Source organism: Pelodiscus sinensis, chromosome 5 (assembly GCF_049634645.1).
Source record: "Pelodiscus sinensis isolate JC-2024 chromosome 5, ASM4963464v1, whole genome shotgun sequence".
Lineage (NCBI taxonomy): Eukaryota > Metazoa > Chordata > Testudines > Trionychidae > Pelodiscus > Pelodiscus sinensis.
In genome coordinates this window covers 61,269,744-61,294,148 of record NC_134715.1, presented here as the reverse complement: position 1 = coordinate 61,294,148, position 24,405 = coordinate 61,269,744, and the positions used below count along the sequence as shown (strand labels likewise).

The following is a 24,405-nucleotide window of genomic DNA, read 5'->3' as shown; positions in this document are numbered from 1 at the left end:
ACACATTAAATTGAGCTATTTTGTTCCTTCTTAGTATTATCCTGAATAAATATTGAAAGGCAAAACATTTCCAGGCCCTATGAGAGATTGTGTGACAGCAACAGTTGGGCTAAATTCACTAGAGAAGAAAATAAAGCTCCTTTTTCAACTCCTGTCTTGGCTTTCACTTTCAACGTCTTCCTTTGGGACAGGGTACTTTTGTTTTTATTGCTCTTACTTTTTTTCGTTCATAAATTGAGTGAATGGAAAGTATAGAGAACTCCAGGGTTAAAATTTTGTTATATTTACATATAAAGGTGTTTGGTATTGTTGAAATTGCAAGTTCAAGGGGGCAAGTGGAAAAATAAAATAAATCTTGATGGTGAAGATAAAATAGCATTGAAAAATAATAAAAGGAATTGAATGGAGCATTTGATTAAGTATTTTCTTTAACAAAGTCACACACAGATATATTATTTCCTGCAGCAATCTGTTTCTTGTCTTATAACTTAGCTTACCAATAATGATTGGGGACACTTATTCTGTGCAAAGAATATTGAACAAATTAAAAAACAAGTAATAAATATCTTCAAAGGATCAAAAAGGCTAGCCTGGTAGTAGTTGATTACAGTGAGTTAGTAAATAGTCAATGAAAACAAAGCTTCAAGACACTTGATCTGATTTAAAGGTTCGATTATGTAGATCTGTGGTATTTACTAAGTGGTATCTAAAGTCTTTAAATGTAATACTTTTGCAGTAAGGAAAAAACATAGATTAGACTCTATTAGTCATGCAGAGTCATCAGTAATTACTAAAATGAATATAATCAGTCTCAAGCTATTTCTTCCTTTGTGCAACTCTCTGTGATTATTATGTAACTGAGGTCAGAATTTAGCAAATTATGACAAATTATGTAAAGTAACTTTTGACATACTACATAATTTAATTCATCCTTTAATAGTGTTTGCCTTAACTAGGACATTATCTCTTGGATGAGATTGAATAATTTATCTGCATACCGTAAGTTATTTCTTAAGTACTGAAAATTTATCTGTGCCTGTAGACAAGACATGATACAAATACATGTCAGCTTGATCCTTTAATTAAGGAAAACAGTGTAAGATTTTCAAAAACTTGCATTTTATACCAAGAATGTAATAAAATTACAAATTCCAGATGGCATGTTTTCAAGTTCTACATTTGAAATCCTTTCATATTGACAGTCAGAAAACATAGCTGGCAAAGATGTCATTACTAGACATACGATCGACTTGAAACCTATTTTTACTTCAGTATCTTATGATTCAAATTTTGGAGATGTCAGCATGATTGCTCTAACAGCTCTAAAAATAAGAAACATATTCTAGCCATAATTTCATAACTTGTATACAAATGATGAAAGAGTAGAGTTATTCAAAATTTAAATGGTGAGATTGAGATTAGAATATAATTTCAAGCCTGTTGTAGAGGCAAGATGATAATGAACTGAAAATATTTGTAATGGTACCCAAATACCTATAGGAGACACAATGTACATAAATTCATTGTATGTGATGATATTGCTTACTACATATGGATATACTGTAGCAAGTGTCATGATAACTTACTGGATGTATCAGATATATTTTCACGGATGTCATATGCACTTAACATTTCACACTGAAAAAGGAGATAAAATTCAGACTCTGCTCTCCTAAAATGTTTTAGGAATCTATTACCTGGAGATTAAAAAGAATTTCCTTTATATTTTTTAACAAATAGGTGAGTAATCCTGATGATATGCTCAGGGCAGTTATGATAGATGTGAGAATTTGTATTCATGTGCCCAAACATATATACCCTTACATCTTTCCATTGAAGTAAATACCTGAAAAGTGATATAAACTCAAGTCAAAACTCCAGTTTTTGAATTAATATGGCTTGAAGTAATTCCCCAATTTTCACAAAGTTGTTTATTGATGTCAAAGATCCTACATGATACATGATTCAGAGCTAGCACAAAATCTTTTAAAGTGCAACTTTTAGCCATCTAAAAACTCTAATTTATTTCAGCAGAACACACAAGTTGGTTTTGGAAGCTTAACATGGCTACAATTGGCCATATATTATTAATATTATGCCAAATACTTCCTGTGACCTTAACACATCTGCTTTACATTTAAAAACCAGGCAACTGGCCCATGCCAGCTGACTTGGGCTAATGAAGCTCAAGCTAATGGGCTGTTTAACTGGCAATGTAGATGTTAGGGCTCAGGCTGTAGTCTGGGCTCTAGGACCCTACAATGGGAGTTAAATAGTCCTTTCTTATTTTAACCATGAGAGAATGGTTTTAACCCAAAAAACCTGACATACACAATATTTTATAATTTGAGATGTTAAAAAAAATTTCCTACGACACCCTTACTTAGATCAATCAGAATTATTTCTTCACACAAATTTGTAACACTAGCATAGTATTTCCTTTCGCAGCCAACTTTTCATATGTATAATCTAATTAATTTTCAATATTTCTGCTCCCTTTACAAAATGAATATAGCTTAAATTGTCAAATATTTACTTTGCTATATGCATAGTAGGCAAACATCTATTCAAAACTCTGCCTGTGAGGACAATAGCACTTAGAAATTCTACTTTACAGCTGTTTCCTAGGTAACTAACACACAGCTAAAAGAATGAATTGCACAGAGGAGAAGGAAACAAATAGTCAAATCTTACCACTTTATACTAAATTTTAACTCATATGAACAATCCCCTACCCAAACCTATCAATGTTTCAAAAATATACACTAGGGGAGAGGGGAATGAAACTTATTTTACTCCTGTTAGTTCACTTGTTTAATATTTAATTTTCTGCATTCATTTCACAACAAAAAACACAGCTAAGCTACAATATCTAAAATCCAATATGAAGCCAATACAAAAAGAATAGAATAAATCATGTGTATTGGAGAAAAAATGCTGTGCATGCAAGAATGTAAAAACATCATAGCTGGAATACTTCCTCCCATTCAAGCAAATATTAGAGAGAAAAAAAGAAAACCACAGAACATGATTAGTAGTTACCAACAGTCTTTCCTGTTAACCATTATAATCTTGAAATAAACTTATGGGAAACATTTAAAAGCAAGATAATACCCAGATCCTTTATACATGTTGCAAAAAGGGAGATGAAAAAAGCTAGCCACAAATGGCTTTGATCCAGAAAAACATGGAAGCATCAGTTTATTCTTAAGCACATGAGTAATCTTGTGAATTCTAGCTGTGACTTTAAGATCAGTGTGACTTAGCCTGAGCTATTAATCTTTCCTACACCCTTTTCTTTTCTCTCCTTTCTTTGAGTATGTCTACACTTCAAGCTGCATGCATACATTCCAGTTTGAGGATATATATCCATGTTAGCTGTGACTGAGTTAGTGCACTAAAAACAGCTGAGGAGGTAGCCACTCTGAGGCCAAATTGCTAAATGTGTACTCAAGATGGCCAGCCCATCACACTGTTTCAACTACTGCCGGTACCCCTTTATTTCTATCATGGTACATGATCAGAGCTAGCACAGTTATGTCTCTTCAAGCTGGAATTTACACCTCCATTTCAAAGTATGGATATACCCTCAGACCCCATGAACAATGTTACCATCCTGTCTATAAACTCAGGTGCATAACCTGAGAGTCATCTTGTACTTTGATCTTTCCCTTTATCCTCAGATCTTGGCTGTTTTAAATGTTGCTGGGACTTTCTTCATAATATGTTAAGATTCAGGTTTTCTTCTCCATCCACAAAGCTGAAATGCTTGTATCTTGGTTGCTGTAACATCTTCTCTGCTCTTGACAAATTGATTAACTTGTAACTTTTCAAAATGCTGCTGCAGAGATTATTGTTGTGGCTCCTCATTTTAGCCATGTCACTCTCCTGCTGGCTTCCCTACCTCCCCTATTTTTTCATGGCATTAAAGACTGATTACTTGTCTTCACTTTCCAAGCCTTCATGTCCTATCTCCACTCTTCTTACCATCTGTCATATGCTATTGGGATGTCAACTTGTACCTCCACTCTGCCAAAAATGCCAGCTTTCTTCATCTACTTGTTACATTTTCAAACAAGCATCCTTTTTTTCTTTTCCCTGTGCTGTTTCTTACCCATAAATATATATAAATCCACCTCATTGCTCTCACTTTAAATGTCTCCACTTAAAACCCTTTGCCATGTGTCCAAAGAACAAACTGGAAAATAATATTCAATAGATTGCTAAGACTTTTGGCTAATATACTGCAGCACTATCTAATTTCTTGTGCTCTTTCGTTCCATCTGTTATAGCCACTTTTATTGTGTGTAGATTGTACGCTCATTGATTTTGTTATGTCTTAGTATATTATTTAAGAAAATGAGGAGCTAGTCCATGACTTGGGCTCCGAGTAGCAATCAATCAATCAATACTTCCAAATAACAGTTCCTTTAAATTCAGCAGGACTACATGTGTACTTAGAGTTCAGCATGTGATGCCACCCGCTGTCCCGGCATGCACTAATTCATCTGTTTCTAACATTCTGAATCTATGAGTAGTTTTGAAGAGATACTATTTTAAAAATCATATATTTAAAATGACAAAAGATTTTCTTTTCCTTTCCTTTGAAATGTGTGTCTTTTTTTGTTGAGGCCCAGGAATGGGAATATTCAGTACTGAATCATAGCTGATAGTTTTTATGATCTGTTATTTAGCAGCACAGTTAGGAATAGGAGCTTTATGTTTTTGGAAAGGAAAGATTCATAGCTTCACATCTGGATACCTATCACTGCTTTCTGGCTCTTGACATCTCAAAAAATGTTAAAGTCATGACACATTGAAATACAGAAAATACTTTCAATCACTTTTACAGATGTGTAAAATTTTGATTGATTTTTCTTTCCCTATTATTCTTATACAATTGGAATCATGATGACCAAAGCATTGAGCTCTATAGGGAGAAGCATGCAAAAAGTGGTCCACATTTTCAAAAGAATGAAACATGATTTTTCCATAGCATCTAGGGCCAGTTGAGCATATAGGCTAGTATAGAATATGACTTTTACTAGAGGATTTACTTGGCTTTGCTCAGGTCCTTAACTGAATTTGTTCCTTCATTTAAATCATTGTTCCAGACTGGGGCTGGGAATGGTGATGGGGGTTCAGTACTCAGGCTGCCCCAGAGAGAGAGACAGGAGAGCCCTAGCCCTCTGTCACTGCTTGGGGCCAGGTGAGACACATCTGTCCATGACTGCTGCAGCAGGCACAGCTGGCAGGAGGGATGCATGTTCCCCAGCTGGGGGACAGACAACACACAAACAGATAAACTCTCTCAATAAATATTAGATTGGTACTCATTTGGAATGACATAGCTTTATCATTTTAAAGTAATTTGGCCATGCTGATACAAGCTTTATACTATGCCACAAAATTTTTTTTATTTATGTGTATTAGAAGGAATATAGGAATGTATTAGAAAAGAGGAAGTCAAGATAGCAGTTCTAAATTAAATTTCAAGGAGCTTAGAGGTGAAAAGAAAGTAGATGGGATAGTAATTGGAGAGGCAGGTCAAATGCACAGAGAATTGTCTGTTATGCATATATTACTAAAACCAAATTATTTTAACTCAGTGTTCTAATATAAGCCTGGTATATCACAAATGTGGTAACTTTCAACTGTTGCTAAAGGTTAAACTGCTGCTAACATAAAAAAAATACTCTGCAAGAACACCTAATAATGCTGGGAGTGGCACATTATACCAAAATTTCCAGAATCTTCACAGCAACTTTGATACAAGGTACCAAAGTTCAAGATAAGCTAAATTCTGTCTGTCAAGTATAATGGAAAAGGGAGCATGCTAAGTAAAGTTAGACATAACACTCTTTCTTTTAGAACTGACACAGTTTGGGCAGGATTTCAATTCATTATTAGTCCTAAAAAATGTAAATAGTACTTTGTACTTTTCTATCCACCCTCATTTCTTTGACTTGTTATAATGCCAAGAGAAAATTGTGTGGAGGAAACAAAGGCAAAAGATTTTGAGCATGTGTTGAAAAGTAGTTATTTTTATTTACGTTTTGATTTAAAATATTTAAGCATGTACATCTATATAACCTCTAAGTGATATAACAATCAAAACTTAAAATGTATAGGGGTGTCATTCAGCAATATAATACAATAAAATAAGTTGGTGGACTAGCCAGTTACTACAGCAGTAAATGATGCATAATTCTTCCCCACCAAAACACCATGGCTTCAGCCCTCCTCTGAAATATTGTCAAATTGATGGCTTTTGCAGCATGCCTAAAGGTCAACACATTCAGGTTTGTTTTGCGTCATTTACTTGTAGCTGTCCTGAATAATTGGAAAGAAAACAACAGTAACAGAAAACTTATTTCATGTGTTGTGGGTTGTTATATTTTTATAATTTCGTAGGAGGAAGAGACTAACATAATAAATATATTGGCAATATTTTCATATAGTACTTTATACACATTAACTGCAAAGTATTTCACGAAAATTGAATGTTCTTCCTGTGAGTTTGGGGACTATTATCTTCATTCTGTAGATGGGAAATGAGGCACAGAGAAATTCAGTAGCTGGCCAAGATCACAAGCAACACAACTAACTGGGAAAGAACCTATACAACTAAAGCATTTACACTTATCACTCTATTTGATTTTTATTGTTTGTGAGAAGTACAATGGTATCTGTTAAATCCTAATTGATTCAGACAAAGACGATTTTCCCAGTGCAATAAATTATGATTATTGTATGTTTTGAGGAAAAAAATGATTGTCTTTCAAGCAAGACAGTTAAATATTGACTTTTTTGTATCTCTGTTGGAGATGGAGATGATGTTGGATGGTAGCTTGCTACTGTAGCTGGAATTGTAATTCAGAATCGGGTTGATCTGTGGAGTGAACAGGTACACAGTGCAAGGAAATTACAGCTATTATCTTACAGCAACACCACCATGAAAGAATAGGCTTACATACAGAAGCATGTCTAAAATGATCTGTAGGAGATGGGCTATAGACAGATAAAATTGCTTTGCGGATTATATTTACTTCATTTATTGCTGGCTTTCCATAGGCAAGACTTTATATTAAAGTTTCAGAATCTAAACAATAATTAGTAACCCATTTTTGTCTCAAATGAACTACAAGCAGTTTCTTCCCTAAATCTATTCTTATATTAAAGTTGTTTATGTTAACAATTAGTAATGGTGCACAAGAACAATAATAATTTTACTTTTATAACCCAGAAAGTTGCAATAATGGTTTTGATTTTTCCCTTAGATTTTTTTTAATTTTGCAAGAGAAACTGGAGATATAGGGACCACAAATGGCTTTGAGTGTAGAAAATCCATGACAGACTTTTAGTTATGGCTGATATTTTCTATTCCTACAGTAGTATTTTGTCCATGAAGACTTGATTTATCTATGTGGTAAGTTTAAACCATTTTAACAAATGGTAGGGGTAATTTAAGGTATTTAGTTGGTAGTGACACTATTATAATATAATTAGTAGAGTGACTGCAGGCAAGAGTTTCATAATGCTTATAGATTAAGGGAAAGATGCAGTTAATCACCTAAAAGACAGTATCTAAATTATTATGCCAATAGTAAATGCTCTCTATGTGCAGGCCTTTAAGTAGTCAGTTAATGCAGATCTGAAACAATAGTTTCCCTATCATTGTCAAATCTAAATGTAGTCCATTTTGTGTAACTGAATATTTTAGTCAATTTGAGATAAGTAAACTATGTAAATAAAAATTGCAGAAAAAATTCTGTATTCTTCCCCTGCCTGTCCATAGTAAGTGTAATTAGTTTAAGTAACTGACCTCTTCTTCAAGCTTGAGAATTGTAATGATTTTCATTAAGGCATGAAAAAGTCTTAATTAGTAAGTGATTGAATTCTTTCAATAAAATTCACTTGCATAATTATTACCTCAGTATAAGTGAAGTAAAAATATTGAACTTTATAGTTTATGATTTTTCTCTCAAATTAATGTCAAAGTTTAAGGAATCTTGTGTCTACAAGAAAATGTGATGTTTTACAGCTTTAATATTTGTTTGTATTTAGACATGTTATCTCAACTGTAAAAATGGGAAAGCATAGAGTCCTCTTGTAAAAAAAACATATTGACCTATATTTACACTAAAAGATTCTGGTTTCTTTAGTTAATGTTATTCTCTTTCCCAAAACTAAACCAGCCCTAAATGACTTGCTTAAGGTCACATAAGCTGTCTGTGTCAGAAATAGGACCTGAATTGAGATCTGCTGAGCCTCAGTACAGTGATTTAACCAGTAGCAGTAAATGTAATGCATCTTGACTCTAACAAGGCTTTTGACATAGTCCCAGATGATATTCTCGTAAGCAAACTAGAAAAATATGATCTTAGTGAAATTACTATAAGGTGGATGCACAACTGGTTATCTTCTCTTTTAATATAGCCTATCAGAAGTTTTGCTGTCAGATTGGGAAGATATATCAAATGGTTTCATGCAAAGGTCTGTCCAGGGTGTGCTACAACTCAGTATTTTCATTACTGGGATAATGAAGTAGAAAGTACATTTTTGAAATTTGCAGATGAGATGGGAGGGGCTGCCAGCACTTTGTGATAGGATTAGGATTCAAAATGACTTCACCATTGTAAGAGCTGCTCTGAATGAATAACATATAAATCAATAAAGCACAAGGTACTATAAATAGGATGAAAATTCCAATTGCACAAATACAAAAAGGGGAATAACTGACTAGGCAGTACTATGTCTAAAAAGTACAAGAGGTCATTGTGGATCACACCCTCCCCTCATGGCAAGATATCTTGAATATTGCATGCAGATATGGTCACCCCATCTCAAAAAAGTACATATTGGAAAATATGCAGTAAAAGGCAGCAAAAATACTTTCAAATGCAAATTAATTAATAAGACTGGAACTTTTCAGCCTGGAAAAGATTACTAAGAGGGGATATGATAGAGGTCTATAAAGCACAAGTAGTGTAGAGACGGTAAATAAGGAAGTGTTTACTCTATCTCATAACACAAGAACTAGAGGACACCAAATAAAATTAATAGGCATCAGGTTTAAAAGAACAAAAGGAATTATTTCTTCTCACACCTGACAGCCATCCTGTGGAACTCTTTGCCAGAGGATGTTTTGAAGTCTAAGACTATAACAAGGTTCAAAAATAAACTATATACTTCTTAGATGATAGATCCATCAGCGGCTATTAGCCAGGATGGGCAGGAATCATGTCCCTAGCCTTTGTTTGCTAGAAGTTGGGAATAGAAAATGGGGTGGATCAGCTGATTGCCTGTTCTGTTCATTCCTGCTTGGGCATCTGATATTGAACACTGTCCGAACAGAGGATATTGGACTTAATGGCCCTTCAGTCTGATCCAAGTTGGCGGTTCTTATGTGTGGTGATGTTGTAGATAGAGGCAAGCACGAAATGTGTGGGGAGGAGATATTAATAGGAGTGACATATGTCAGACCTAAGATAAAATTATTCTGACCTCCTCTCAACCAGTACTCCACAGATGGAGTACAGTGTCCAGTATTGGTCATTGTGCTTTTAAAAAAATGTGATTAAACCTGGAGAGAGACCAGAGGAGAGCAAAAAAATGGTGAGAGGTTTAGAAAACATGACCTATGAGGAAAGAGGAAGACTGAAAGGGATGTAACAGCTTTCAACTTTGTAAAAGTTTGTTACAAAGAGGACAGCAATCATTTGTTCTCCATGTCCATGGATAGGATAAGAATAAAATTGGCTTCGTTTGCAGAAAGGGATATTTAAGTTTAACTATTCTTACAGTTAGGAAGATAGATTTAGCACTGGAATAGGCTATATAGGGTGGTTGTAGATTCCCCAGCACTGGAAGATTTTAAGAACAGATTAGACTGAGCATTGCCTTAACAGTGCTGTCACTGTATTGATCCCAGAATAGGAGACACACAAAACAGGGGAGTGTAATGGGTCCACCTGCTGGTGAGCACCCCACTACTCACCAAGCCCAAGTGGTGCTGTGCAGGGTCCTTGCCCGGTTGTCCAGTCACCCTCAAAGTCCTGGAACCAGGGCCTGACGAACCCTGTCCATGGTGCTTGTAAGTCTTTGCTTGTGGCTGGTCTTTGGCCACTGGGTCTGGGTCTTACCCAGATTTAGGTTCAGCTCACACTGGGAGCTAGCCATAATGCTGATCTCCCAGTCAGGGTATAGACCTGGCTGGGTCAAGCTCCTGAAGGGAACTTCCAGGCCCCAGCCCTGCAGCTTCTTTTATACCCCTCTGCTGGGTCCTGATTGGCTGCCGCAGAGACAGTCACTCTGTAGTACCTGGAGGATCTCTTCTCTACTTCTTCTGCTGGGATGGGCAAGGCTGCTAGCCTCCTATACGGGGCATTAGAGCCTAGTGCAGCCCATCACAGGGAGGTAATATCTTTGAGTGGACTAACAGAAGCTGGTCCAATAAAAGATACAAACTCACCCACTTTGTTTCTCTACTAGATCTTATGTCATATATATTCTTATTCCCTCTCCCCCGCCCACCCCTATTAAATTTAAGTTAATATTAGAGGTGGATAAAGAGGTTGAGTTGGTTTATGAATACTCAAAACTGTAATTCCATTTTTAAGTGAAATCCTTTTATGAACTCTGCTTTTTTGTAATACATCATTTTACATCGTGTTTACTGTTGTTACTACATATATTGCAGTGCAATACACTTTTTTGTCATGTTCATACAACAAAGTATTTTCTTAAAATTTTATTCATCTTCAAAAAGTCTTGCTCTAAAATGATGTGCAATGTGAAGGACAGCAGGATGTTGGACACTGTTTATGTTTTTGGAAAATATTTGAATGGAAAGTCTTGTGAGACAGAAAACTGAGCCACCATATAGGATTATAAAAGTGTTTCAGTCTGATTTGTCCTAATCCAAAGCACATGTAAGCAAATGGAAAGCCTCTAGCTGATTTGGAGTCAGCCCTTATAGAACAGATCTCTAGCTCAATAGATGTACAAATGAAAACAGCAATGCACCCACATACATGTGTCAACCCTGTTGGTAAGCGTTAGTAGTAGAAGATATCACTGTCTTCTGTATTTGCATATTTTTATGCTTGTAAACAATTTAAAAAACTGCCTCAAAAATATCTTGCACATTTCCTTTCCAGGAGACAAGTGCAAATCCACTGAATACAGCAAAGTGAAAAGTATGTTGTTGGATATACAAAAGCAGAGATACATTGCACAAGCAAAAGAAAACAGCACTGAAGATAAAATGGTTTTAAAGAAATGGCTGGTGGATCAAATGTTTAAATATTTTGATTCTGACAACAATGGATTTGTGGACAGCAACGAACTCTCTCAGGTAAGATCTGTATTTTACTTTTCATCAGCACAATATCTCTTCAATTTGCCTGTGGCCAAGTTTGCAAAATCTCTAGTGCTGTGTAGATATATGGTGTCCTTTGATTGCACTCCTTTTCCTTTATTTGATACTTACATGGGGGCTTATTGGATGTGAGACTTTATTCAGGGATTTGAGGCTTCTTGAAGTGGATGATGATTATCCTGAGGCATTAACACTATGTTAAGATTAAAATAACTCTGCAAATGCAAATTCTGTAAAAATGTTGACCACTGCTGTTGTGCACTACTTAACATCGTATCCCAATATAATCTTCATCTGACCCCTTTGCGTATAACACCAAAGGGTGTACGTACCCCACGTCAGTCCAGGAACCAAAGCTGGCCACCACTTGTTGGTAGCTTCACAGAAACTAAGAGGATAAAAAAGCTGGGAAGCTGAGGACCAGGGTGGCAACCAGAAGAATGTATTGGCTGGAGGAGGAAACTCCTGAAGCAAGCTGCTGAAGAGTTACTCGGGCATAATAACCTAGAAAGACAACCACCAAAATGCTGAAGAGCCTGCAGAAACCCTATAGAAGGTAGAAAGGAGCTCAGAGCCTTCAAATAGACTTAAGAGCAGAGAAGCTTTCTGGATTAATGGATACCAGCTCTAGAATATTGCGTGAGCTCAGGTGCTATGCCCCAATTGTCTAGAAAGTGTGCTATTGTGCTGACACTCCAACTTACATTTCTCATTTTACAGGGGAAAACAGAAGTGTTAAAATATTGGTAATGTTTGTTTAGACACAAAATACTGTTTTGAGGTATTCTGAAGGCAAGTTAGACATAGTTCTAGGAGACATGTATGTGCACATGTGCATGTGATTGGAATAAAAATTCATAAGCTCCAGATACAAAGAATAAACATAATATTGACTCTTGAAACAAAAGGTGAAATGAATTAATGGACTTGACTTGCACTAAGGGGAAGCTGAATTTTAAGCCTTCAATTCATTACTGCAAATTAGCTTCATAGTTTCATTTGTTTATACTACACATCAGTCATAAAATTTTGAATGACTGGCAGCCTTTACATGAGAAGACAAGACTAAATAGTATTGTTGAATGTCAGTATCAAGAAGCATTTACATAATGTATGGGTAAATCTCCTCTTGCCTAAGTGAAAGTATTTTTGAATTGGCCTCTGCTCCTTCCATCCCCACCCAATACTTTCATAAACTGCTGCAAGATCCTCCCATCTGGCCAATTCATGGCTGTGAAATCTCATTAATTTGTTGTAATTATTGTCATATTTGTGTTTTTATATATGACCAACTCCTGAAATAATCAAAATACGTTATGATCTCAAATTCCATTAAAAAACAAACAAACAAAAAACAAAGTTTCCAGTCCTCATCTGTGGAAGAAAACCTTGAAAATATTCTCATAGACTCATGGACTCCAAGGTCAGAAGGGACCATTATGATCATCTAGTCTGACCCCCTGCACAGTGCAGGCCACAAAATCTCACCCACCCCTCCTAGAATTATCCTCTCACCTATAGCTCAGATATTGAAGCCTTCAAATACTTTGAAGATCCCAAGATGCAGAGATCCTCTAGCTGTGATCTGTACCCCATGCTACAGAGGAAGGCGAAAAACCTCCAGGGCCTCTGCCAATCTACCCTGGAGGAAAATTTCTTCCCGACCCCAAATATGGCGATCAGCTAAACCCTGAGCATGTGGGCAAGACTCATCAGCCAGACACCCAGAAAGTTCTCTATAGTAACTCCTATCATCCCTCCATTGACCTATTTCCCACTGATAATGAATGGTCAACTAGATACCAAGATCCTGTTATCTCATCAAACCATCCCCTTCATAAACCCATCTAGTTTAATCTTGAAACCAGATAGATCTTTTGCCCCCACTACTTCCCTTGGAAGGCCGTTCCAGAACTTCACTCCTCTAATGGTTAGAAACCTTCGTCTAATCTCAAGTCTAAACTTCCTACTAGCCAGCTTATATCCATTTGTTCTTGTGTCCACATTGGTATTAAACTTAAATAATTCCTCTCCCTCCCTGGTATTTATCCCTCTAATATATTTAAAAAGTGCAATCATGTACCCCCTCAGCCTTCTTTTGACTTGAGTTCACCCTGTTGGCTCAAAAACCAGAAGGCAAATAAAAAATCCATAATTAATTATTTTTAAGACAATATCATGATTTAGGGGTGAGGCACTTGATTCCTAATATTTTGAATCCTGGGAGACTGGCAGTATTCCAACTGTGAGAATATTAATTTACTAACCCATTATAGGAAAACTGGAGTGATTTATTCCCCCCTTCTCTACTTTAATAGCTAAATATTTCAGAGTTTTTGTGCAGCCTGTTTCCACAGATGTTCTAATTTGCAGCACTGAAGTACAGTAGCAACCAAAAAGTTTTGCTGCATTATTGAACAGCAGGATTTGGTGAACCAAAATACTCCATTCAGAAACCAATCATGAAATTTCTTCTCTCAATGTGAGATGAAAATAAATTTCCAAACAAAGGGATTATAGCTTTTGCAGTGGTGAAAGTGTCTTTTGTTGATTGTTTGTTTAAACTGATATATTCAAGAGTGAGAACTTTTCCAGAAAGCTAGTTTGTATCATTACAGTATCTCAAGTTGGCCAATGATTATTCTTTTCCCTTTTTCATTAGGATTACAGTTGTTCAGGTGTGATTTGTCACTAACAAGTGATTATGTGATTTACTATAATTTATTACAGTATTATAGCTCAAGAATATTTTACCTCTTCTATCCAGTGTAAATGCATGACAAATTCTGGAGTCTTTACATTTGATAGTGAATACTTAGGGTATGTCTAGACTGCTGAGTTTTTTCGGAATACCAGACATCCTGGAAAAACTCTGCTGCATCCAGGGAACGCGTCTGCTCTTCCATTTTTTATGTGGAAGAGCAGATGTGCTCTTTCAGAAGCACCATCTTCCTCGTTCCATGAGGAAGAAGGGATATTCCGAAAGAGTTTTTTTCTGAAATTTGGCCCAGTGTAGACGGGCCAAATTTCGGAAAAGCTTCTTCCAAAACAAAAAACGAAGTAGAAAAAGGTACACAAATTATAGAGTGCATTTTGTGTACCTTTTTCCGAAAAAAAGTTGTAGTCTAGACATAGCCAATTACTCATGCAACTATTTCATGATCAGTAATGGGACTACTCATGTGGGATAGGGCTAAATCAGAATAGGTAAAGTTTGCACAAGATCATATTGATTTAAGATATAATCTTTCCCCTTCTCTCAGAAATAATAATTCAAAATATCTAAATCTGTAACAACAGGAAAATACAGTAATGGCTGAAGGCATTTGATATCTTAAAGGATAAGTCATTAAGTTAATCAGAATCAAAAAAGATAATATGTTGGGCCTGTTCATGGTTAACCATGAATAAAATCAAGTTTGTTACAGGTTTTGGGCAATAAACAAAAATTCACACAATCCTACTATCCGTTCATGACTTTTACTTAAAATATGCTGGATAGAGGAGAGTCTTAGCATTTTGAGCACTGCCAGAGGTTCACGTTCAGCAGCTGCTCTAGTCATGCTTCTGCTCCTGCTTTGGAGGCTGACCGAATCTCAGCTGCTGCTGCAGCAGCCCTAAGGACTGCTTCTGTGGCCAACTGTTCCAGCTACAGTAAGGCTCCTGCCACAGAGGATGACCATCACTTTTCCAGCCCTAGGAGGGCCTCACCTAAGCCCTGCTACTGTTTTGGGGCTGACAGCTGCTTCACTGCAGAAGTAATGGAGGTTTCAGAAAATCACTGGATCTGTGATGGAATCACATCTTTAGCTATGAATCTGATAAACTGGCTTTCTAGCTATCTGTTCTCTAATACATAAAAAAACTCTAGCATTTAATATATTCTTTAAACTCTGCTTGTGTGTGTGTGAGAGAGAAAGAGAGAAAACAAGGAGGATTCAGTTATTGTGGGGAGACATGAGAATAAAATTGGGGTTTTCCAGTAGATAATGAAATAGCTCCCATATAGTGGGATGGGCCTTTTACAAAAAGTAAACCTTTGTTATTTACTATAAGTGTTCACTGAAAGGTGTTTGGCCTCTTAAGAAGCTTCATTCCATTCAACCAGACCTATTGAAGTGCATTTTTGCAGTAATGTAACAAAAAAGATGACGAAACAATGTTATACAAGCAGTCCCCGGGTTACGTACAAGATAGGGACTGTAGGTTTGTTCTTAAGTTGAATTTGTATGTAAGTCGGAACTGGTACATATTGTAGGGGAAACTCTAGGCAAACATTTCTCCAGAGCTCAGTTTTATTCTCCCACACCTCACTTCCCTCAGTCCTTTATTCTCAAGCTGAGGTGTCTGCTGAGAAAAACCACTCCGTGTCTCCCAGGTCTGCTGGGGGGGCGCTAGCTTAGCATCTCCCTGGTCTGCTGGGGGGAAGCAGCTAGTGCGGGGTTGCCTCACCCCGTTTGTAAGTAGGGATCTGATGTAAGTCGGATCCATGTAACCCGGGGACTGCCTGTACTTTATTAAGTCCCCAGAAGCTGTTTTGTTTTGCAGCTGTATTTGCTTATTATATTTGTGGGTCATCCAAAACAAGGCATATAGATGAAAAAAGGGAAATATCCTAAAATGAATTAATCCAAAATCAAATTATACATGTCAGAGGGAATAATGAAGAAGAATGAAGTCTGCTGCTTATTTATGATTTACTGCGTAGAGGAGGAGTAGGTTCACCAAGGTTAGCCAACATTTTACTTACCTGCACATCTGCAAGTATGGCTACTTGCAGCCCTTATTGGCCAGGGATCACTATTCCTGACCAAAGGGAGCTGCAGGAAGTGGTGTCCCAATCCACAGCCAATGGGAGCTGCAAGTAGCAGTACCTGTGGATGCACAGGTAAATAAAGCACTGGAAGCCTTCCAGGGGCTAACCCTGGCAAATCACCTCTAGCTTATTACTCCAAAACCAGGTTGGACAGCAAAATATACCTATATCTGCATTTGTTTTCTGTATTTACTATTTTAAAAGAGAAAAAATAAAAACAGTTGGTAAGATATTTTTTAATAATCAGATGAAGATTCTTACACTGCGGGCACAAGTGGGAGCATAGTTACCAATTTCTAATGAAGCACAGCAGTGTGAACAAGACTCAAGCCTTCCTTTCAGGAGCTGTGGCCAGGAGTGAATTCCATGATCTAAAGGAAGTATTATATAAGATCAATAGTAAAGAACAAAAAGGAAAAAAAAAGTTAAGGTCTATCCACATATGTAACACTTAGGTAGGCCTTAAGCATTGTGGATTGCATTTCTGCTCTCCAGCTGTTTCCTCTCTCACTCACTTTCACACACCTACACCCCTCTGGTTTTTCAGAGGCTATCTCACTGCAAAGTTCGCTCTTCCATTTTCTTGCCTCACATTTTACATAAACACACAAACATTCCATGTTTTAGAATTCATGTGGTGCCTACATGGATAATATATTCAATTAATTCTTTGTTCACAAATGAAATGAAAGGTAATATCCAGGAACAACATAGTTGTTGCATGTTAGTTCATTCAAAAAAGCTCTAACTTTAGTGTCATTTTATTTTATTATAGTATTAGCATTTTCTACTTCCAAAAGATACAGGCAAGAAGTAGATATTTTTATCAAATTTTCCAAGTAACTGATTAATCTTTAAGACTCCCATCAATCAACTTCCCTTATTCCTTGTGACAGCAAGGAGGCTTGGTGCCGATGCTGAGGTGCCCTCAGCATTCAAGCTAGACCCACTAAATCAAACCGAAGAAGATCGATTGCTAATTGGAGATGTGGCTTCAGAAGTGAAAGTTTCCTGAGATCTAAAAGGAATGGCATTTTATGCTTTCTTTTATGGTAATACCAATATTTCTTCTTACTATCTTCAGTATCTTCTATCTATATTTACACAGCCAGGACTCCTATCTTTAATCACACCATTGCCCTCTCCATCCAAATAGCTTCCTGGAAGAATACTGCATTCAGGGTATATCACCTCACTTTCATTTTGAAATCCAGCATTGAGATGAAATCTAGGATTGCCACACTCCCTCTCATTTGTTATTACTCCCTCGTCTTTGCCTTTACCTGTTTCTTCCATTAAGTTGAGTTTCCTTCCCAAACTTTGGTGCATTCTCAAGCCTGTGGTACAAGTTGGATCAGGCAATTGCTGCACCTACTTGACTTTTTCTTGAGCCTTATTTACTAATAATAGTGTCCAAAATGTTTTACATGTTGTTCAGAAATATAAAAATGTATAGTTTCTGCACCAAATATCTTATAATTAAAAATATAAGGAAAAGGGTAATTGGCGCTCCTCTTGCCATGGTTGATTGGTTTGTTAATGTTAGAAAAAAACTTCTCTGATGTTTTATCTACCATAGGGAACACATTCAGTTATCTTTGATGGAACCAAATTAATTGTTTCCACTATTCAAATCACATCACAGGACCTGTTATGTCCTTCCTAATTATATGTTAGTGAAGCCCTAATGTGCATGCTTTGCTTTAGAGAACAGATAAAAGAAGAAGTTGCTGCCCTGAGGAGTTTACTATCTAATTTAGACAAAACAACTGAGGCTAATAAACAATAGATGTAAGGGAAAAGAGGTTATAATAAGATCATGGTTATTCATCTCTTTTTTGTTTGTTTTGTAAATGTTCACATTTTATTAATTCCTTGACATACTAGGCCATGACCTCCTGATCTGCTGCAGGAGGATGTGGAACAGGAAATGTATCTCTCTCTGGAAGGAAAGAGCTGCAGACTTCTTGGTTCACATTGTCAGTAGAAACTCGGGGCCCAAAAGAGCTATTTGCTTTGCTTGTGTCTAAGTCAAGCCCTGGTTAATGCTTTTCTTGAGGGATTGTTTTGTTCTTTCTATGTGCTAATTAAATCCTTGGCCTCTGACTTTTAAATAAAGGCTTTTTCATGCTGGTTGTGGTGGTGGTATTTTGTGTGGCATATACCCTTCTTTTAGGACTTAAACAAGCTAACAAAGAACTCATTAGGTAGTAAACCTTTTCTGTGCCTTTAGCTAAAAGCCTGATTTATGAACGTATTTAAGCATGTGCTTAAATCCATTCCTAGAAAGGAAAGCACATGAGAATTTGAAGTCATCTAGGCTGATGAAGGAAACTATTTCACTGCTAGTCTAAACTCTCCAAATACCGCAGGATTTAACTGTGAATGTCTTGTCTCCAATATAGTTAAAATCAAACAAGCAGCTATTGATAATCTTAATTTATAATGAAAATGAGTGTCAGTTTCACCAAGACCTCCCCTCCTGTTTCCCCAGTATTTTAATTAAGTTCCTCAGAGGTTCTGAAGTAAAACAGGAGGATATTGCTGTGAGTTGAAGCAGTGTTGTAAAACACAGTAAATCTCACATTCTTACTGTTTCAAATGGTGTCAGTTCTCGCTCCAAAAAAAATGAAAATGTCTCAGTGACACATGATATGGCTTCTTAATGATTCTCTATTACGTGTAAAAGTCAGAAACGTCTCTAAATTTTAACCCCATGCATCTGTCTCTCACGTTCTCTTTCCTGTTGGAACCACATTCACATGGGCAGAGAGAAAGAGAGATTATGTCTGTACTGTACCTGGAAGATGTAATTGCCAGTGGAGATGGAAATTCTCAGGCTAATCCAAATTGACACAAACAAAGGTTTCATGATTAAATTTCAAAGCAGGTGTGTGAACATGTGTCTGCTACAATTGAATTGCAGCAAGGGATGTTCAGGTTGGACATTAGGAAAAACTTCATAATAGGGTGGTTAATAAATTGTCTAGGGAGGCTGTGTAATCTTCACTATTGGAGATGTTTATGAGGTTAGGCAAACACCTATCAAATGTTCTAGATGATGCTTAGTCCTGTCATGAGTGCAGCAGAGTGGAATTGATGACTTCTCAAAGTTCCTGCCAGTCCTATGATTCTGTCTCAGATGAGTGCCCTGACCATGAGCTGCAGCTTGTTCTCTGAAATTAGCAGTGTGGGCACCGTAATCTGGCCAGTGGTGTGGGAGCCTCAGGACTGCCAGGGCTCTCCGCTGCCAGCGCCAGCCAGGACTGTGCTCCTGACTGCTGACCCTGCACAACCCTGGCTGGGGCTGTGCTCCCCATCGCCAACCCAACTTGGGCTGCGCTTCTGAACCTGGCCAGCCAGGGCTCTCTGGTCCAGCAATTGCTTTCTGTTGCTGGGTTAGACAGTCCCAGATTTTAGAAGTTCAACCTGTAGTATATATTGGAACTCTGTGGCAGAGGTAAGGATGAGAGACAGCTCTCCCAAGTAGTATTCAACTTCCTTAGCCGTAAGATCATTCTTTCTCTTCCTTCAACCACCTATCTCATTCAGTACACACCTTTCTGCATCTGCAACAAATACGACAGAGGTTCTGACAGACAACAACTGCATTTACTATAAGATCCTAATTTAGGACTGGCCTACTCTATGATTTTACTTCAGTCTAGTTATGTCTCTCAGCTGTATGGAAGAAATACATATCCCTGAGAGACATAGCTATATTAATCTCACCTACGGTGACCAAATAGCAAGTGTGAAAAATTGAGACACTTTTTTTTTATGAGACATCTGGTCATCCTACCCTAACCCCCAGTGTGGCTAGCACAAGGTTGAAGGAAGAATACTTCTATTGACCTAGCTACTGCCTCTTAGGGACATGGGTTACCTATGCTGATGGGAGGAGCTCTTCCATAGGGTTTAATTAAGTAGCATCTATGCTGAAGTGTTACATACCCTCATTCCCAGAGCACCACCCACTCTGTGCACTGAACAAAGTGGAATATATGAGAGTGGGTTACATTTTTTTGAATTGGTGACCCCTTTCACACTACAATTCTCTTATAAGTTAAAAACACTATTATAAATGCTGGAGGTGAAGCAGAGCTTGGGTATGGAGGCTGACAGCTCATGACCCCTGAAAGGTCATAACCTCCAGTTAGCTCCTCATTTCAGTTCCATTCTTGCATTACTAGTGCCAGTCTCCACTTCTTACATTTTTCATCCCAGTCTCTCCTTACCCATTCATTCTTAGTTTCCTCACTCTCTGCCTCCTGTTTCCTTGTCCTTCCTCTTGCACCATGGCTCTTTCTTTCCCCACCTCACTCTGTTTTATAGTACCAGTATCCTTGCTGGAGCACCCACAGAGAAAAATGAACAGGTTTTCTGCATTACTGGCACTCAAGTTCCTTCTCTACCTCCCCTTCCCCAGTGCCTCCCACCACCAGCGGCTCCAATCTAAATTCTCTTTGTTTGCCCACTCTCTGCCCACCACTGCCATACTCCCATTCTGGCCTTCCTCTTTCCAGGTTCTCATCCAAATATATTCCCCACCACACACATTCAACACCTGAACTTTTGTTCCAGTTGCATTTGAGTCAAGGAAGGCCCAGCAATGATTAGGAGCACAGGAGAGAGAGGCTCATTGCTGCCAGTACAGATGTCTGGTCCAAAGAAGTCATTGTGGGGAAGAGTGGCTTTGCCCTTGTAGCCCTTGCCTGGACAATGCAGGCTCTGAGCGATTCCGTGTACACAAAGTTGTGTTTTTATGATCCATCTGTGAAATATAACATCCACAAGCATCTTGAATTTAGAAGTTAATTAGCTGAAACTTGTAGGACTTCTGGAACAGCGAGACTTCCGAATGCTGTAAGCACAGTATTTAACTTGGAGCATAAGGTATGTATGTTTGTTAATTATCCTTGGCAGCATTTCTTTCTTTTATCAGCCAGCTAAGGAGATGTTTGGGTGGCTAAGGACCTGTTACATTTTATAGAGCCCATATAGCATCTCTCCCCCCCCCCCCTGCATTCTGGTGGCATTAAACAAGCTAGATAAATAATGCATAATAGAACTAATTTGCTTCAAATAACATCTTATTAAATAACTAAAGTATGCATATGGTAGTTTTTATGGGTTTTGTGTTTGTACTTCATTATCATTTGAAAGTTACTAACAAGTTATACAATTTTTACAGAAATTTGTACAGATGGATGAGAGTCATCCTGTTTGTTGGGGAAAAATAAGTTTTCACTTTCTACCTCTGATTTATTGGTCCTTTTTGTTTTATGCTGTTTGTATGTTTGGAACTTTTTTGTATCTGCCATAAAGAGAGCTATGAAATCAGTTATCAGCATTGCTCTTTTGGGTAGAGCAATTGGAATATCATAATTATGTATTTTGTGAAACTGTCTGGTTCCTTTGTTTTGATTATGGGAAAACTTATAGTCTTTTTTTATATTGAATTAAACTGTGTTCATTGCAAATTGAGCTTCTTTCAGCATTTCAACAGTTGGCTGTGTTCTTCGATTTCTAAGGATATATAATTAAGTCTCCTTTTTAAAGCATTTGTTGTTATAAAGGATCTTAGACACTTTTAAGATATTAAATGAGTCAGTGGGATTTGCAGACCAGCAAATCTAGAACAGGATTGGGCAATTATTTTTCATGCGGAGACTGGTGCATTCTAAGAATTTAGTAAGTGAACAAGGATGGCATTCTTCCATGATATTAAAGGAGGAGGTTTGGGATCTCGGGTTGAAGTTAGGTACAGAAGGGATTTGGGGTGAAAAGGGGGTCTTGTGACCCAGGGCAGGGGATTGGGGTGTAGGGTTTGGGAGTGGTACAGGTGCAGAGTTTTGTGTTGTGTGACCTAGGTCAAGGGATCAGGGTACAAGGTCTATGAGAGTTTACAGGTGCAGGAGTGGGGATGCAGAGGGCTGAGAGAAGGAGGGGCAAGAGTTCCAAGGGCAGGCTTAGTCCAGAGGGTACTTACCTTAAGTGGATCACAGCCAGCAGCCTAGTGGGAACCTTCAGGCAGGCTCCTTGCCTACTGCACCCCCACATGCTGCTCAAAGTGGCTAGCTGTTGGGGCCATGTGCATCCCTGTGTGCTGCATGTCCCTCGAGGGGAGGGGCATTCTGCGCACTACCTGTGATTCAAGCACGGCCAGTGGGAGCTATGAGAATTGTGCTGAGGGTGGGGAGAGCAGCCTGCCACTGCCACCAGGGTGTGCAGTGTGCAGAGACGCACAACCCCTGTAGCTGGCTGCTTTGAGCAGCATGCAGGGGTACAGCAGGCAGGGAGCATGCCTGATGCTTCCGTTGGGCCGCGGGACAGTTTGGTGGGATAGATCCAGCCCACAGGCCATATTTTGCTCACCCCAATCTCAAGACTGAACATAAACATTGTATAAATTATAAGAATGGTCATTCAGCAGAGGTTCATTAGTGTAAAAATCTAAAAAACATAAACTGTATCCTTACATAGTGGATATTCCCCCCTGTGGAAACAATTATAACAAATTCTTAAGAACTATAATAGGTTTGTCAAATGTGTATAAGAACTTAGTGCAGTTGCAGGTGTAGTAAGAATTGGAACCTAGAAAAAATAAAACATTCTGATTTGGGATAGGATATGGGAGGATAATGGGATAGATAGACTTGCTTCTAATCCCTGTTATATACAGGGCAATGTCTTTGTTGACACAGCTCATTTTTGTTAATGGCTGTATCACTGAATTTCAACAGAGAAATCTTTCTTGCAAACCAAAATATTTATATTGTGCTGTTACATATTGTTTCATTCTATATATTCCAAATATTTCAGAAACTTTTGTATAAACTCATTGCCACTGTTTAAATTGTATTAATTTTATACGTCATAGTAAGTAATTATAAAGCAAATGGAAATCCCCAACTTTGCACTGTTTCAGTTCCTTACCCCAAAGAAGCCTTACAATGATTTATTTCATGATTATTAGAAACAATTAATTATACCAAAAAATTCTGAGAGCTCAAATGTAATTTCATGGTTATAATTTTCTTGTCAGGTAATAAAACAGGATGAGCTTGGCAAGGATTTGTCTGACTGCTCTCTGTTCGATCTACTGAAATATGATGATTATAACAGTGACAAGCACCTAGTTCTGGAAGAATTCTACAGAGCATTTGGTCAGTACAAGGTTTTTTTCCCTTTCTATTTGTACAATTTGCCTTTGTCTCACTTTCTTTAAAAAAATAAAATTCTCTAATTTAAAGTTCTATAAAACAGTGTTTTGACAGTGAGCTCAGTTTGACTGTTATGCTGTAGAGGAACATGCTGAAGCAGGAATCAATAGGAGAAGCATTTGTGTCCAGATTTCTCAAGACAATGATTTTGATAAAGGGACATTTGTAAAAGACATGCTTTTTCTGTCACAAATGAATGTACAACTGCACCAGTGAAAAGCTACTCTGTTCAAGCTCAGGTTATAATCTGTAAAATTGGCCAAACTGCATCACTTTTCTGTATTCAGATTCACACATGCCTAACAGACAAGTATTTTTTTTTCATGCTGATCTTCGTCTGCTGTGCTTTCCAACAAAATTTGTCAACGATCACTCTGTAGAAGATTCATGAAACCATGTGACTTTTCAGGTGGTTGGTTGACAACCTCTTTATTGGATGTCCTAGATGTCTGGGAACCAATATTTGTATGTTATTGTTGCCTCTGCAGACACTGTAGTTCTCCCTGTTTCTGTTACAAGACCCCATTTTTTTGGTTACTACTTAAGTCAAAAGGGATAACAATATTACACTAAAGTTTTTTGTTTGTAGGTGATTAGAGCAGACCATATTTAAAATTAGGAAGCTATTGGAAAACATATGTGAGGCAATGGATAATGGAAGTATTGCTTCACAACCTTTGTAGATTTTTCTGTTAGGAAATGAAGAGCCCAATTTACTTTATTGTTTTCCTACTGATGTAACTGCACTGATTTTAAAAGTCATATAATTTCCTTTTATATATGTGAAAGCAGAGTGGTCTGAGAATGTAAGGTGTGTTTGGGTGTTAATTATCACTGAGATGACAAGTGGAAATTAATTTGGTGTTTTCTTCCCACTTGCTGTATACAGGGAAAAACTAAAAACATTTTATAATTTGTCATATTCTGACATACTCAACAGTGAAACCCTGGAGTGTTGAAGGTTAGTCTTAAGATTCAGT

At 37.5% G+C, this 24,405-nt stretch overlaps 1 protein-coding gene across 2 annotated transcripts in view; it reads left to right on the top strand.

Annotated features, from left to right (window-relative positions):
* FSTL5 (follistatin like 5) overlaps positions 1-24,405 on the top strand; it is a 560,578-nt gene that overhangs the window by 291,482 nt on the left and 244,691 nt on the right. For both annotated transcript variants that reach the window (XM_006121877.4, XM_006121878.4), the window contains exons 5-6: positions 11,163-11,359; positions 23,248-23,368. In XM_006121877.4, the coding sequence (XP_006121939.3) occupies positions 11,163-11,359; positions 23,248-23,368 (318 nt within the window). The remainder of the gene's footprint in view (positions 1-11,162; positions 11,360-23,247; positions 23,369-24,405) is intronic.